This window comes from Drosophila takahashii, chromosome 3R (genome assembly GCF_030179915.1).
Source record: "Drosophila takahashii strain IR98-3 E-12201 chromosome 3R, DtakHiC1v2, whole genome shotgun sequence".
Lineage (NCBI taxonomy): Eukaryota > Metazoa > Arthropoda > Insecta > Diptera > Drosophilidae > Drosophila > Drosophila takahashii.
The window spans coordinates 18674768-18687765 of record NC_091681.1 but is presented as its reverse complement, the minus strand read 5'-3'; the positions used below and the strand labels follow the sequence as shown (position 1 = coordinate 18687765).

The 12998-nt window shown below is 41.5% G+C and overlaps 3 protein-coding genes across 3 annotated transcripts; 1 reads left to right on the top strand and 2 right to left on the bottom strand.

Moving 5' to 3' along the window:
- The first annotated feature begins 363 nt into the window (after window positions 1-363).
- Or85d (Odorant receptor 85d) lies at window positions 364-2278 on the top strand. The gene is made up of 3 exons (XM_017152622.2): window positions 364-1386; window positions 2006-2161; window positions 2222-2278. The coding sequence occupies exons 1-3, from the start codon at window positions 364-366 to the stop codon at window positions 2276-2278; spliced, it is 1236 nt and encodes a 411-aa protein (XP_017008111.2).
- A 7302-nt stretch (window positions 2279-9580) lies between these two features.
- pch2 (pachytene checkpoint 2 protein) lies at window positions 9581-11132 on the bottom strand. The gene is made up of 3 exons (XM_017152747.3): window positions 10975-11132; window positions 10558-10918; window positions 9581-10504 (listed from the first exon to the last, which is right to left on the bottom strand). Exons 1-3 carry the CDS (start codon window positions 11034-11036, stop codon window positions 9665-9667), a joined length of 1263 nt encoding a protein of 420 aa, XP_017008236.2. The 5' UTR covers window positions 11037-11132; the 3' UTR covers window positions 9581-9664.
- A 106-nt stretch (window positions 11133-11238) lies between these two features.
- Window positions 11239-11921, bottom strand: mRpS18A (mitochondrial ribosomal protein S18A). The gene is made up of 2 exons (XM_017152749.3): window positions 11735-11921; window positions 11239-11634 (listed from the first exon to the last, which is right to left on the bottom strand). Exons 1-2 carry the CDS (start codon window positions 11829-11831, stop codon window positions 11264-11266), a joined length of 468 nt encoding a protein of 155 aa, XP_017008238.2. The 5' UTR covers window positions 11832-11921; the 3' UTR covers window positions 11239-11263.
- Window positions 11922-12998: the final 1077 nt, after the last annotated feature.

Genomic DNA, 12998 nt, shown 5'->3' with positions numbered 1-12998 from the left:
GGTACTTAGAAGTCCAATTTGAGGCACCTTAATGTCAAGACATTTGTCCATTCAAATGCTCACCCGGGGTCGAACTAATCGCAGACATTTGTGAGCAACTTGGAGCCACTTAATCGTGGGAGTCATCGATTTCGAGTTAGGGGCAATTAACCACGCCCCAGGACGACCAACTGACGGGTTCACAACGCCCTAATTGAGAGATGCTCGCCGTGTACATGCTAATCAAGTGGGCGTGCCAATTGTCCAGTGTGTGTGGCAATAGTAAATTATTAAATCATCGATATCGCAGGGTTGTGGGTTGAGCATTAATTTTGGGATCTATATATATAGGTCCAACGTAGTGGAAAATTGGACAATTTCAAGATGGCACCGAAGAAGGAGCTCAGAACTCAGGAGCCAGAAGGAGCGAAACCCATTCCACTGGACAGCTTTCTGAAGTATGCCAATGTGTTCTATCTGTCGATTGGAATGCTGGCCTACGATCACAAGGACAGTGGCAAAAGGAAGGAGCAATTGCTCCACTGGATGTTCGTGGGTCAGATGCTGAACCTGAATGCAGTGCTCATCTCGGAACTGATCTACGTATTCCTGGCGATCGGCAGGGGTAGCAACTTCCTGGAGGCCACCATGAATCTATCCTTCATTGGTTTTGTGGTCGTTGGGGATCTGAAGATCTGGCACATTTGGCGTCAGCGGAAGAGACTCACGCAAGTGGTGAACGAACTGGAGCATTTGCACCCGGTGCGCTTGGATCAGCAGTCGCCCTATAATGTAAAGTACCACCTGAGTGGCTATAGCCGATATAGCAAGTTCTATTTTGGCATGCACTTGGTGCTGATCTGGACCTACAACCTCTATTGGGCCGTCTACTATCTGATTTGTGACTTGTGGCTGGGAATACGTAAATTCGAGAGGATGCTGCCCTACTATTGCTGGGTGCCCTGGAACTGGAGCACTGGATCTAGCTACTATTTGATGTATGTCTCGCAGAATTTGGCCGGGCAGGCGTGTCTCTCTGGTCAGCTGGCAGCGGATATGCTGATGTGCGCCCTGGTCACTCTGGTGGTGATGCACTTCATCCGCCTTTCGGGACACATTGAGGGGCATGTGGCGGGAGTCGTGTCACCCAAGCGGGACATGGAGTTTCTCCAGGCTGTGGTGGCCTATCATCAGAGGTTATTGGTATTGTGTCAGAACATCAACGAGATCTTCGGCGTCTCGCTGCTGTGCAACTTCGTGTCCTCGTCCTTCATCATCTGCTTCGTGGGTTTCCAGATGACCATCGGTGGCAAGATCGACAACCTGGTGATGCTCGTCCTCTTTCTCTTTTGCGCCATGGTGCAGGTCTTCATGATAGCCACACACGCCCAGCGGCTCATCGATGCGGTGAGTTTGATATTAGTGGTAATATTTTATGAAATATTTTATCGGTTTAGGAAAAATATAGAATATATATAAAATATATTTCCTTACTTACAATGCGGTGCAAAAAAAAAAAAGAAAATTAAAAAAAATATATATATGGTTTACGATTTGCCTTCAAGGGTATCACTCATACGCACTGTTGCATTCGATTGAAAAGTTATTTTCGTTACGGGTTGTAGATTTTAAGCAAAACTTTTTTTCTCTTCCTTTCTAAGACCAATTATTCCAACCAAATTCATATTTTGACAAGGCTTAAATGGGAAAAAGATTTTGTTCGACTAAATTGGAACTGCCATACGTGGCGAATGAGTAATTTTTAGGGAAACAAGGAAATGCAACGCCTAAATATAAAAATTAATTTTTTAGTTTTCGAATTCAATTTGTTCACAACGAAATAAACCATTTATAACGGTGAGAATATGATTATATTTTGTACACATATTAGTTAATTTAAAGTCACCAGAAATTTATCTCCTGTTCTAAATAGTATATCCGATGAACCTCTCTGCAAGTGCTATAAATTTGGGTTTTGTAAACATTACTAAAATCGTAAGTAAATAAATAATTAATTTAATTTCAGAGTGAAGATATTGGTCAAGCGGTCTACAACCACGACTGGTTCCATGCTGACTTACGTTACCGCAAAATGCTAGTTCTGATTGTCAAGAGGGCCCAACGACCCAGTCGCCTGAAGGCAACAATATTCCTCAATGTCTCACTGGTCACCGTATCGGATGTAAGTTTAAATGAATTCGTTTTCACTCACATTTAATTGTGAGTTTTTAATTTCTTACAGCTCCTACAACTATCCTACAAATTCTTTGCTCTTTTGCGCACAATGTATAGCACCTGAGGTAGATGCCTTTTGTGATTATGGCCACAATTTAAGAGCCAACATCATGTGGCAGTGACATTGTGTGGACAAAAGGGGCAAATCATCGCTGGCCAATAACTTACGCCAGTTGCCGCACAGAGTTGTGGTTTTTAATTAAAGTAGTAGCTGAAATGATTAGCGCGAATCGCAGGTCACGGAACAAATCGAAGGGCGGTCAACTAACCGCAGTAGCAATGATTAATTATCGCCATTTCGTTTGCACAAAGGGCCAATTCCAGATGCCAGACTCCACCAGTCTCTTTCTCTCCAAAAATCACCAATTCCCACCTCGTGACCAATTTAATTAAAGATTCCCCAATCCTACCTGTGCTTGAACTTGCTAGGAGGCTACCACTATCAGGGATGCAAAGCAAAAAGAGCAAAAGTGGGTTAATGAATTAATAGTTTATCAATTAGAAAACCCAGAATTAGAAAACCTAATTCAATTAACAAGAATTTGTTATCAAAAATTCACTACATTCATTTAATCAGAAGAAATGAATGATATAGTTTAGTAAATAGTGTAGTGGCTTGTGATTTTTTGAAACACCAATTTTTACTAACTTTTTTTAGACATCTTTACTAACCAGCCCTGTTTAAAATCAATCGTGTGATTATCCATTTAGGCACTGATGCACTTAAAAGTAATTTCGAAATATCTTTCCGCCCAGCGAAGTGGCTGGCAAATTTCATTTTTTATGAATATTTAATTGAAAAGTTGACACAAACAGACAACAGTCCGTGGATTTCCGGGGTTGGGGCTTAGAGGGCCAGGCTAATTACATTTCTACGGCTGTCGGCTGATAGATGAGAACGGGCCAGGACGGGACCAACCTGCCAGTCAGATGGATGGCAAAATTGAAGAATTTTTTCAATTAAAATTACTAAAAACGAGCAAGGAAAAGAAGTCGGCTCATGACCAAATGGAAATCAAATTGGGCTCAGTCTGCAGAGGATGGGATCTAAACAGGAAAAAAATGTGTGACATATAATTGCAAAATTTATCAAAGTAGAAAATTAGTTAAGTGCTTAATTTGCTGGGCTTTAAAAATAACAAGAGAGAACGCTATAGTCGGGTTGTTGTCCCGACTATCTAATACCCGTCACTCAGCTAAAGGGAGTGCGAACGCTGTGTCGGGTTGGTGTCCCGACTAATAATCGTTACTCAGCTAAAGGGAGTGCGAGGGAGATAGATATATAATTTTTGATTGCGTATAACTTTTTAATGAATGGTCCGATTTGAAAAATGTCTTCTACATTTCGATAGGTATAAATATACACAACAAAATTGCATTTATACTTCTCGGAAATCTTTAAAGATGTGGGCGCAGGACCCATTTTAAAATCGTTAGTGGGCGATTGTGGGCGTTAGAGGGGGTGTGGCGCTCGGCTAAAATAAACTTGCGCTGCGTAGGAAGCCAAAGAATATGTGTGGGAAATCTCAACCTTCTAGCTTTTGTAGTTTCTGAGATCTCAGCGTTCATACAGACGGACAGACGGACAGACGGACATGGCTAGATCGACTCGGCTAGTGACCCTGATCAAGAATATATATACTTTATGGGGTCGGAAACGCTTCCTTCTAGCTGTTACATACTTTTGCACGAATCTAGTATACCCTTTTACTCTACGAGTAACGGGTATAAAAATATTATTTTTAGTAAAAACACTTCATATAGTTTTTTTTTTTAACAATATAAATAAACTGCAATATTTTTTCGAGTGCAAAGGTTAGGCGTGGTCTTTAGGGCCCTCCCCAATATAATTAGAAATAACGCGCGTCACGAACTTGACTTTGCCAGTGTGAATTTAGAATCGGCTGAGGATGCGGATGCAGAACCGAATGTCGATGCCTATGGAAATTGGCAGGGAGTGGATGGCCGGCTCATTGCCACGGAAATGCCCAAATAGTTTCGACTAATTTCATTTGCGTTTGCAGTTTTCACTTGCCCAAGTTGAGCGAGCAAAAAGTTTCCTTTCGACTGTCATTCCCAGTTCACTGGTTCCTCATTCCTATTTAAAAAGAGAACTGAATGGGTGGTAAACCGCAGGCATTCTTAGTGGGTTCCAAACCGCCATTAATCAGTGTAATTGCAGGGACACCAATTGCAGTACGAAGAAAGGTGGATTGACCAAACCACCTTAGCCAATTAGAGGGGAAAATAAGTGACTGATTCAACATACTTAAATATATCTTAACATTTTTATAAGCAAGAAATATAAGTTCGTAAAAATAACTCCCCATCAGAAAACGTATTTTAAATTGAAGAGCGCCTTTGGTTATACTTAAACTTCCTTCCACTGGCACTAGTTTTTACTCTGGAAGTGCATACTCGTTACCCTGTTTGTGTGGGCCTCATTCAATTTATATTTATACATCGCCGAAGTCAAATAAATTAATTTGGACGTACTCTGTGTGTGTTTCTCCTACGCGAAAAAGAAACCCAATGGGTCTGCGAGTCGGAGAAATATTGGCTTTTAAAAATGTCAATATACCAAGCAGCGTGCGCTGATTTGGCAAGAAAATTGCAATTGCAACCAACTTTTTTGCGTTCAGTTGCGTTGCTCGTTGAGAAATTGTATTTCGTTTCATCAAATGAAGAGAAATCGTACATTTTTATAAGGCCAGTAGAATGGAGAATGGGGATGCTGCAGGACTGGAGGAGACTGGGGTCTGAAGGGGAATAGAGTTGGCTACCATTGTCCAGAGTTTGGCGCCATAGTTGCTGCTCCTTCTTCTTCATCAGATTTATCCCGGACAGGGGGCTTCAAGGGGTGCGGATCAGGAAGCACGTCACTTTGGCTGTTATTGAATTTGACATATTTCCGCACAGTGTGTGTGAGTTCAGTTGTGCGGCACAGTGGGTCCTCGTGAATTGAAAAACCAAAAAAAGGGGGGAACTAAGATAGTAAATAAAATAAAGGTAATAAAGATTTGCACAACAAATTATAAGAGGGTAAAAACTTTAAAATAGGAATCAAATCAGCCAAGTTATGCAGTCTTCAAATATAATTTGGGGTCACCTTTCTTAAAAATTTAAATGAAAATGTGTGATCTACTAGCTTTTAGAAGTTTAACAAACTATAATATCAACCAAGTGTTCCTGTTTATAGACTATGAATATCCACAAACTGTTTAAGGTGGAAAAATGGGAATCAAATAGGACTTAAAATGCAATTCTGGGTCACCTTTCTTACAAATGGTAAGACTTCAAATTTAAATGGAAAAAAGTACTTACTTATTTTTAGTTGTTTAATAAACCTTAAAATCTTTCAATCTTTATAGATTAATAAATATGCATTTTTGAGTCACCTTTTTTGATAAATCGAATTGAAGAAATCACATTTGCACGAGTGCCCACTGTCCTTGTGCACGCGTATGTGTGAGAGTTGCTCCCGCCAAGGGATTAGCGTCATTGCCATTTTTGGCGTATTTCTCATGTGCCCTAAGCTCGCTAGTCGGATGTGACCCCGCCACGCCTCCTTTGCCAGCCGCCCTTGCAATGCATTTTAGCCGTCTTGCGGGTGTGCCTCTGTGTGTATTTGTCAATTTTCACTCACTTCATTTAAGTAAACACATTTGCTGCATTTCATATTTCCAGTCACGTTCTGAGCATAAATAACACACACAGAAACGCCGCCATACAAATGTGAACGCGAGTTTAACTAGTTCCCAGTTATAAATTCGCAAATTTAAGTCAAGTTTTATAGCTTTAGTTTGGAAACATAACTGATAGTGGTTTTAATGACTTCAAAAATTTAAGAAACCTGATTTTGAGATCGTATTGTTTTCGAAATATAGCAAAAAGTCAGGTTTAAGACACGAAAAAAGCAAAGATATCTAAAAATGCACTTTCCAATACCTACTTAACATTATTCATTTTTCAAGCTTAACATTTTCATTTACAAATCTACCGATTTATATTCCTGCACGTTCTGAGAACATTCCCTTCGTGCGTGCTGTAGTGCATATTCCTCGGGTTGACTTAGTTTAGTTGACGATGGTTGTCATAGATTGAAAAGAGGAACCGAGCATCTAATACTGAAGTTATGTACTTGTTGTGAACTGAGAGTGTCGAGTCTGTTTACAATCCATTTTCTGACTCCCTGCCATGGTATCCAAACTCCCTTCTCTACGCTCTTTTTGCATAGAAGTGAACTTTGAAAATATTTGAACCGCGTGTCGGTGGCTGCTGAAATTAAATTTAGGACTATCTGGTTGCTAGCCATTTTCGGATATTGTGCGGCTGCTCGTGCTTTTTCGCCATATTTCCCTATTTATTTTGGCCGAAAGTTGGCAAAGAAAATTCTTGGCCAAAGATAAACAATTAACGACCCTTTTTCAATAACTAAACAATTTTGGGTTTCCTTTACCCGCGAATATTTTTGCAACGGCTGCTCTCTGTGGGCAAAAGAGGGGTTTGCATATTGCTACGCGATATCGACGTCGTCTGGCGCCAGAGCCCACCGCAAAAATTTAAATTAAATCTAAACTGCATGGAAGTTTGGCGTTATAAGACCCCAATTTAAGAGATACAGAACGTGATATTTTCTGATTAATCTATTTAAATAACAATAAAGTCGAAAAGGTAACAAGTAATTAAAAAATTAATTAAAATAAAACTGACATTTAAAGCTTAAATTAAGTTATGTTGAACTTTCATAACATTTTCATAGTTTTAATTAGCTTTTATGCAATTAAATTGCCACCAATAATTTCTGTGTAAATTGATTTCGTTTTTTTTATGTAGACGTTGTGGTAAACTTTAAATTATTATGAAAAATAATTTTGTGCATTGAGATTACGTCCTAGGTATGGAAACCTAAGCTAAATAATTAACTAACAAATTGGAGAGGTTAATTAAAAGTTTATTTGCTTGTCGGACAGGAACCCAATATAGAACCCATTTTCTTTACTTTACAAATATTCTGACTAGAATTAATTGCCTTACAAACAGCAATTTAAGCCCGAATGAAATATTAATCCAGACTTTGAGCAATCACAAATTCTCAATCCCATTGTAAGCTCAGGTATTTTGTGTGAATGTAAATAAGCAAATGCTTCCGTTTTTAGTTTTCCAATTTCGAACAGAGCTTGGGCCAATATTAAAGCATTTACTGCTGCTTGGATGGAAATTTAAATTTCTTAACGCCGCAAAACGGTAAGCTTACAAATCCAAACAATAAACAAGAAACAATTGCTCCCAAGCAACAATAACAGGAGCAACAACAATATCGGCAGCAGTCGCATTGGATAACAATGGGAATTTTCCATATTGCTGAAATGCAATTGCAAAATGCTGCTTACAGGCTTCGCACACACACACACACACACACACACACAGAGCAGGGAAAACATAAATAAACGTAACCATCAATGGTTCAATTCTCCATGCAACTGCATGATTGTGCAGGGGGGCACTTCCGGGAATTCCGGGGGCTCCAAAAGGATGCTACATGGGGCAGAACTTTTGGGTACCGCAATCGACAGAAAAATATTACATATTTATTTTGAATTTTATATACACACAAAGATGGGTTAGGTTCAATATCGCTTTATAATTTTACTGTATTCATTAAAATCTTGAAATAAGTTTTTTGATTAAGCTGAAAACTTAAGATTTTTACTGCTGTCCCGCTAAATAAAAACATTTTTATCTACCTACTTTTCTAGTCAAGAAAATATATTTTAAAAAATTAATTTAAATTTACCTTCAATTCGAAATCCTTTATATTTCCAGACTGCTTATATCCTTCAGCGTGGAATCGTAATGATTTTGGATGTTTGTTTACCTCTTTGTACTTGCATTCAATTGTTGGTACAGACAAAACCAGCAAACGGAGAGAAAACGGGACCATGCTAAACTCACTGGAATCCTAGTCCTTGCTGCTGAAATAAAACGTTAAACAATAAATAATACTTGTAACACACGACTGAAACAGACAAACAACGCGTTCTACCATAGACTGTAAAAATCAACAACCGAATGCCAGATGAGTTGGAAACTCTTCTCGCTTCAAGGATACGTGTCCCTCTATCTTGGATGTATATTAACTAGCTCGATTAAAATGTGTTCCTCCTCAACTTAATTAATCATTAAAAAAACAATAATTAATAAAAGAATATTTTCAGAATATTTGTGATGGGTATAAGCATAAAGAAAGCTTTCCTAACTCTTAAAATAGTGCTTTTCAGGTTATTTTTCCTGCTGCCCATTTAGAAACTGATGTGATTCCGTAACCGAGTGCCTAATAAACCCCGTATATTTTATATGCCCGGGCAGGAGGACAATGGGCGGAATCACACATGAGCATGGCATCACATTTTCATCAACAGGAATCTGTTTTATCGCACTTCCCCATTCCGGGGAACACATCTACATTTTATTAGCCCTGCAGCTATTCGTTCACATAATTCGATGGCGCCCCTACTTGTCTATTTTTACTGTCCTTGGGTTTATTGCCACCACCTGTCCCCCAGACCCCTGACTCCCAACTCCTTGCTCCATTGCGCAAATCCAATGAGCGAATGATGGTGGGTATTTGTCCTGATTTAATTAAAGCCACCCAACAACAACACCACTTTAAGGACAGTGTGCGTATTTACTTATATCAATTTAAATAAATATTCGATGTATTAACAGGGTTTTTCCAGGAAAACATTTAAGAATGTTTGGGAAGTCATATTTTCTGAAGAACTTGGTGTTTTTAAAAGTAGGTGACTTAAATATAAATATAAATTTTAAATGATAATAAATATTTATATTTTTATTTCGAGAATCCAACGAACTAATAAACCTTTTCCAACGAAATACAAGATTTTAATGGCCCAAACAGTCTGTTTGAATTGCACTCACCCCTTGAGATCCGCATATTTTCCAGCTAAGCTAATGCATCTTCTGCGATTGACTGAGTGGCTTTAAAAGGGATGATACGGATCAACAGGCAGCATCAACACAGAATCAAATCGTCAAAAAATTTGATTAGTCGTCACTTGGTCCTGCAATAACTTGGTGTCCTTGGCCACCCAGCTAGCCCCTTCCTTCTGCCAATAGCTTCGATGTGTGCCGGACTCGAGAGGACTCCAGCACTCGATTGTGAAGGACAGGCAAGGCAAAAGTGCTGAGATTGCATATCGATGTGCGGGGAGGGGTGGGAAAAGGGCAGTGGATGTAGGGGCTTGCAAGCAAATAACAAGATTTCACGCTTGATTTTCACATCAAAAGCTGGATAAAGAAATGGGAAAATCTCTGTGTCGTGTGCAAATGAAACGAGGCAGCAAACAGAATGGGGATTGTTTTTCATAGCAGCAAAATTGAAGTTTACAAAGTAACGCATTCGATGGACTTAGAGTAGGTAGGAAATTTAGAGCTCCTCCATGGACTCCAGCTTCAGCAGGCGCTGATCGGCCACGTGCTGCTCCAAGGCGCCCAGCATGGCGTCCAGAAAGTCCGCCAGACTGATTTTCTGATCCAACTCGAAGGCAGCGCTACTGGTGTACTGGGCATGGGCCAGCAGAGGCAACTTTCGCAGCGTTCGTCCACTTACGCCAACGCTCCGCTCGGCCAACTGGGTCAGTAGACCCTCCTCGGCGTCCTCGCCCTCCAGAGCCTCGCGCTGCACAACTCCCGCCGACATAAGCTCCGCCAGCATGGTCTTGTAAATGCTGCGAATGGCCGACATGCCGGGGTAACCGATAAACAGCCGGATGTCGGCGCGATCCAGGAAGGCCAGGTCAATGCTCTGGGCCAGATTGGAGGTGGCCAGGACGAGGACATTGGGACAGTTCTTGATGTCATCCAGCTGCGTCAGCACAGCGTTCACCACGCGCATGGCATCCCTGGGCTCGTTGCTGGACATGGAGCTCCTGGCGTAGGCCAGCGACTCCACCTCGTCGATCAGCACGCAAACCAGATTGTTGCGATCCGCCACCAGTTCGGCGATCTTTGAGAAAAGGCGCGCCACCAGCTTGCCGCTCTCGGAGAACCACTTGGAGAACAGGCTGTGGCTGTTGATCTCCACCAGGTGGGTGTAGGCATAGCTGCCTTGGGTGCGGATGGCCAGCTTCTGGGCCAGAGCCTTGCAGAGGCTCGTCTTGCCCGTGCCCGGTGGTCCATGGAGCAGCAGCAGCCGGTTGCAGGCGATCACATTCATGTTCACGCTGTGCTTGGAGAAGGTCAGAGCGGAAAGGGCAAACTTCAGGAGCTGAAAAGTAGGATTTTAATAGGATTTGATTTGTAATAGCTATCCTAACTTACCTTCTCCTTCAGTCCCACCTCGTAGATGAGGTTCTCCCACAGGCCCACAAACTGAACGGCGGGCAGGAGGACATGATTCGCCTCCACGACGCTACTGAGATCATCGGAATCTCCACTTCCTCTGGCCGGAAAGAGTCCTGCATTGTGCTCCTCCCGCTGGGTCATGTAGAAATGATAGCGATACTTGGTCTCGTTGGGCTGCCACGCCTTTCCATCGCCATTGTCGCGCTCCAGGAGGATGCTTTTCACAGTGGCGAGTTCAATACCCGGCTTGAATGCCACATTTCTGGGCAAATTTTTGAACGACTTCAAGTAATCGCTTAAAATGGGCTCAACTTCGGCGCGAATGGTATTGAGACGACTGGAAAAAGGGGGTTATTTAAACGAAATTCCACTTGTACCGCCGGTAATACTCACATATCGGTGGTTTTCAGGAGAACTTCCACATGAACCGTGCCGCTATTGCTCAAAAAACTCATTTTGCAGCTGAAGAAGCTTTGAAAAAATCCGGCAACAAAGAAATCGAAAATTGAAAAGTGACGCTTGGGCAGTGTGACCAAATTGGGGCAGGGTAAAAATCCAGCACAGTGGGTCGCAAGCATATAATCACTAGGTTTTTTAAATTAATATTATTTTTACTAGACTTCAAGGTCCTAGGATACCATTTATAAAGTTAGCTTAATTAACACATTTATTGCATTCAACACTAGTATTTAATGGTGGACTCCAGGAAGTACTTGTTGAACTTGCGCCAGCCGAAGCGCTGCTTGGGATCCCTTTTGCTCCACGCGGGCGCCAGGTTGGGCATCAGTCCCGCCTTCTGGGCCATGGTCACCAGGGTGCCCATCTTCTTCTGCTGCCGGTGGCACAGGCCGGTGATCCTGCGGGGCAGAATGCAGCCATCGGAGCGGACGTACTGCTGCAGGATCAGCACATCCGTGTGCTTGATGTCCAGGCCCAAGGTGCATTCCGGGCAGAAGTTGGTCTGGCAGGCGGATTTGAGCATTAGGTCGGCACGCGGCGACTCCACATTAACGCCCTCGAAGATCTTCACGTCGCTCTCCTGCTTTTCCTGGACTGCAGGGGGTATTTAATACACAAAACGTATTAGTTTTAATAGTATTCCCCGTTTTGGAGGGGTTATGAAACAGCCTTTTGGAGCGAAACTGAAACTCACTTTCTTTTATCTGCCTGGGCGATGTGGTGGCCACGCTGCGCACCTGTACCATGGAACTCCTGACCGTCCTGGTGGCGATCTTTAGCAGCGAGGACATTGTTAAGGCGTTTTTTATTTAGAATTTATTAAAATTGTGCTCAAATGCAATGTTATTACTCGGCTGGCCATTCACCACGAAAGCCGCAGCGTTGCCACATCGGTGCTAGCGAAGACACATACCATTTTTGGTTGTCGTCTCGAGCCCAGCGGTTCGTGACATGACTGTTTATACCCGTTACTCGTAGAGTGAAAGGGTATATTGTATTCGGGTAAAAGTGTGTAACAGTTTGAACACTGAGATCTCGGAAACTATAAAAGCTAGAAAATGGGACTCACCATGCAGATTCTTGGGGCTCCTACTCAGCGTAAGTTCGATTCATCCGAGCACCACGCCCACATCTTTGTAGATTTTGTAAAAGTTTAAATGCCATTTTGTTGTGCTATCGAAATGTAGAAAAACATTTTAAAATCGGTCAATCCATTAAAAAGTTATGAGCAAAAAATTAAAATGACCGCTAGATGGAGGGAGTAGCTTTGACGACTGCTTAAATCCATCTTCCTCGAACTCTCTTTAGCTGAGTAAACTGGTATCTGAAAGTCAAAGTACTCGACTATAGCGATCCCTTTTGTTTTTAAAGTATAGCCTGAGAATTAGTACGACGAAAACTGATAGCTAAGCGGAGGAGCAAACGAGAGGCAAAATGCTCCAATTGCACAGGAACACAAAATTAAACTTTGTGAAATTTCCACGAACCATTCCAGTTTACCGTGATATTTGGGAGCAAAAGTCCCATACAAACTTATGTTCCAAGCATCACAAACGGCATTCCTAAACGAGGACGGAAGCTACCCTAGCAGATTTCACGAATTAAAATTTGACTACAATAGCAACATGAATTAATAAACAAAATATTTCATAATTCAAAAAATACAATTTTTAAATTTTTCACCTTGTTGTTCCTATGGGGGCTATAGGATATACATAGACGTCCAATCGGAAAGCGCTTTTATGCTGATCAAGGTCTGCACAAAAGAATACGATTTGGAAAGATTCATGTCAATAGCTCTTACACTGCCCCAAAAATCTTCAGTTTTTGCAAGTTATATCCGATATCCGATAACATATAGACGTTCGATCGGGTTGATTTTTAAACTGGATCTGCGTACACATGTTTTTGGACGACTGTGAAAGCAGGGACCGAAAATAACTGTTATTGTAAATTTT

Excerpts from the sequence above, each read along its gene's own strand:
- mRpS18A (XM_017152749.3), bottom strand. The coding sequence starts at position 11,831 with ATGTCCTCGCTGCTAAAGATCGCCACCAGGACGGTCAGGAGTTCCATG. Across the intron at positions 11,635-11,734 it reads GCCCAGGCAGATAAAAGAAA|TCCAGGAAAAGCAGGAGAGC; the intron begins GTGAGTTTCAGT and ends TACCCCCTGCAG.
- pch2 (XM_017152747.3), bottom strand. The coding sequence starts at position 11,036 with ATGAGTTTTTTGAGCAATAGCGGCACGGTTCATGTGGAAGTTCTCCTG. Across the intron at positions 10,919-10,974 it reads CTCCTGAAAACCACCGATAT|TCGTCTCAATACCATTCGCG; the intron begins GTGAGTATTACC and ends CCCTTTTTCCAG. Across the intron at positions 10,505-10,557 it reads AGGTGGGACTGAAGGAGAAG|CTCCTGAAGTTTGCCCTTTC; the intron begins GTAAGTTAGGAT and ends CCTACTTTTCAG.
- Or85d (XM_017152622.2), top strand. The coding sequence starts at position 364 with ATGGCACCGAAGAAGGAGCTCAGAACTCAGGAGCCAGAAGGAGCGAAA. Across the intron at positions 1,387-2,005 it reads CCCAGCGGCTCATCGATGCG|AGTGAAGATATTGGTCAAGC; the intron begins GTGAGTTTGATA and ends ATTTAATTTCAG. Across the intron at positions 2,162-2,221 it reads CACTGGTCACCGTATCGGAT|CTCCTACAACTATCCTACAA; the intron begins GTAAGTTTAAAT and ends AATTTCTTACAG.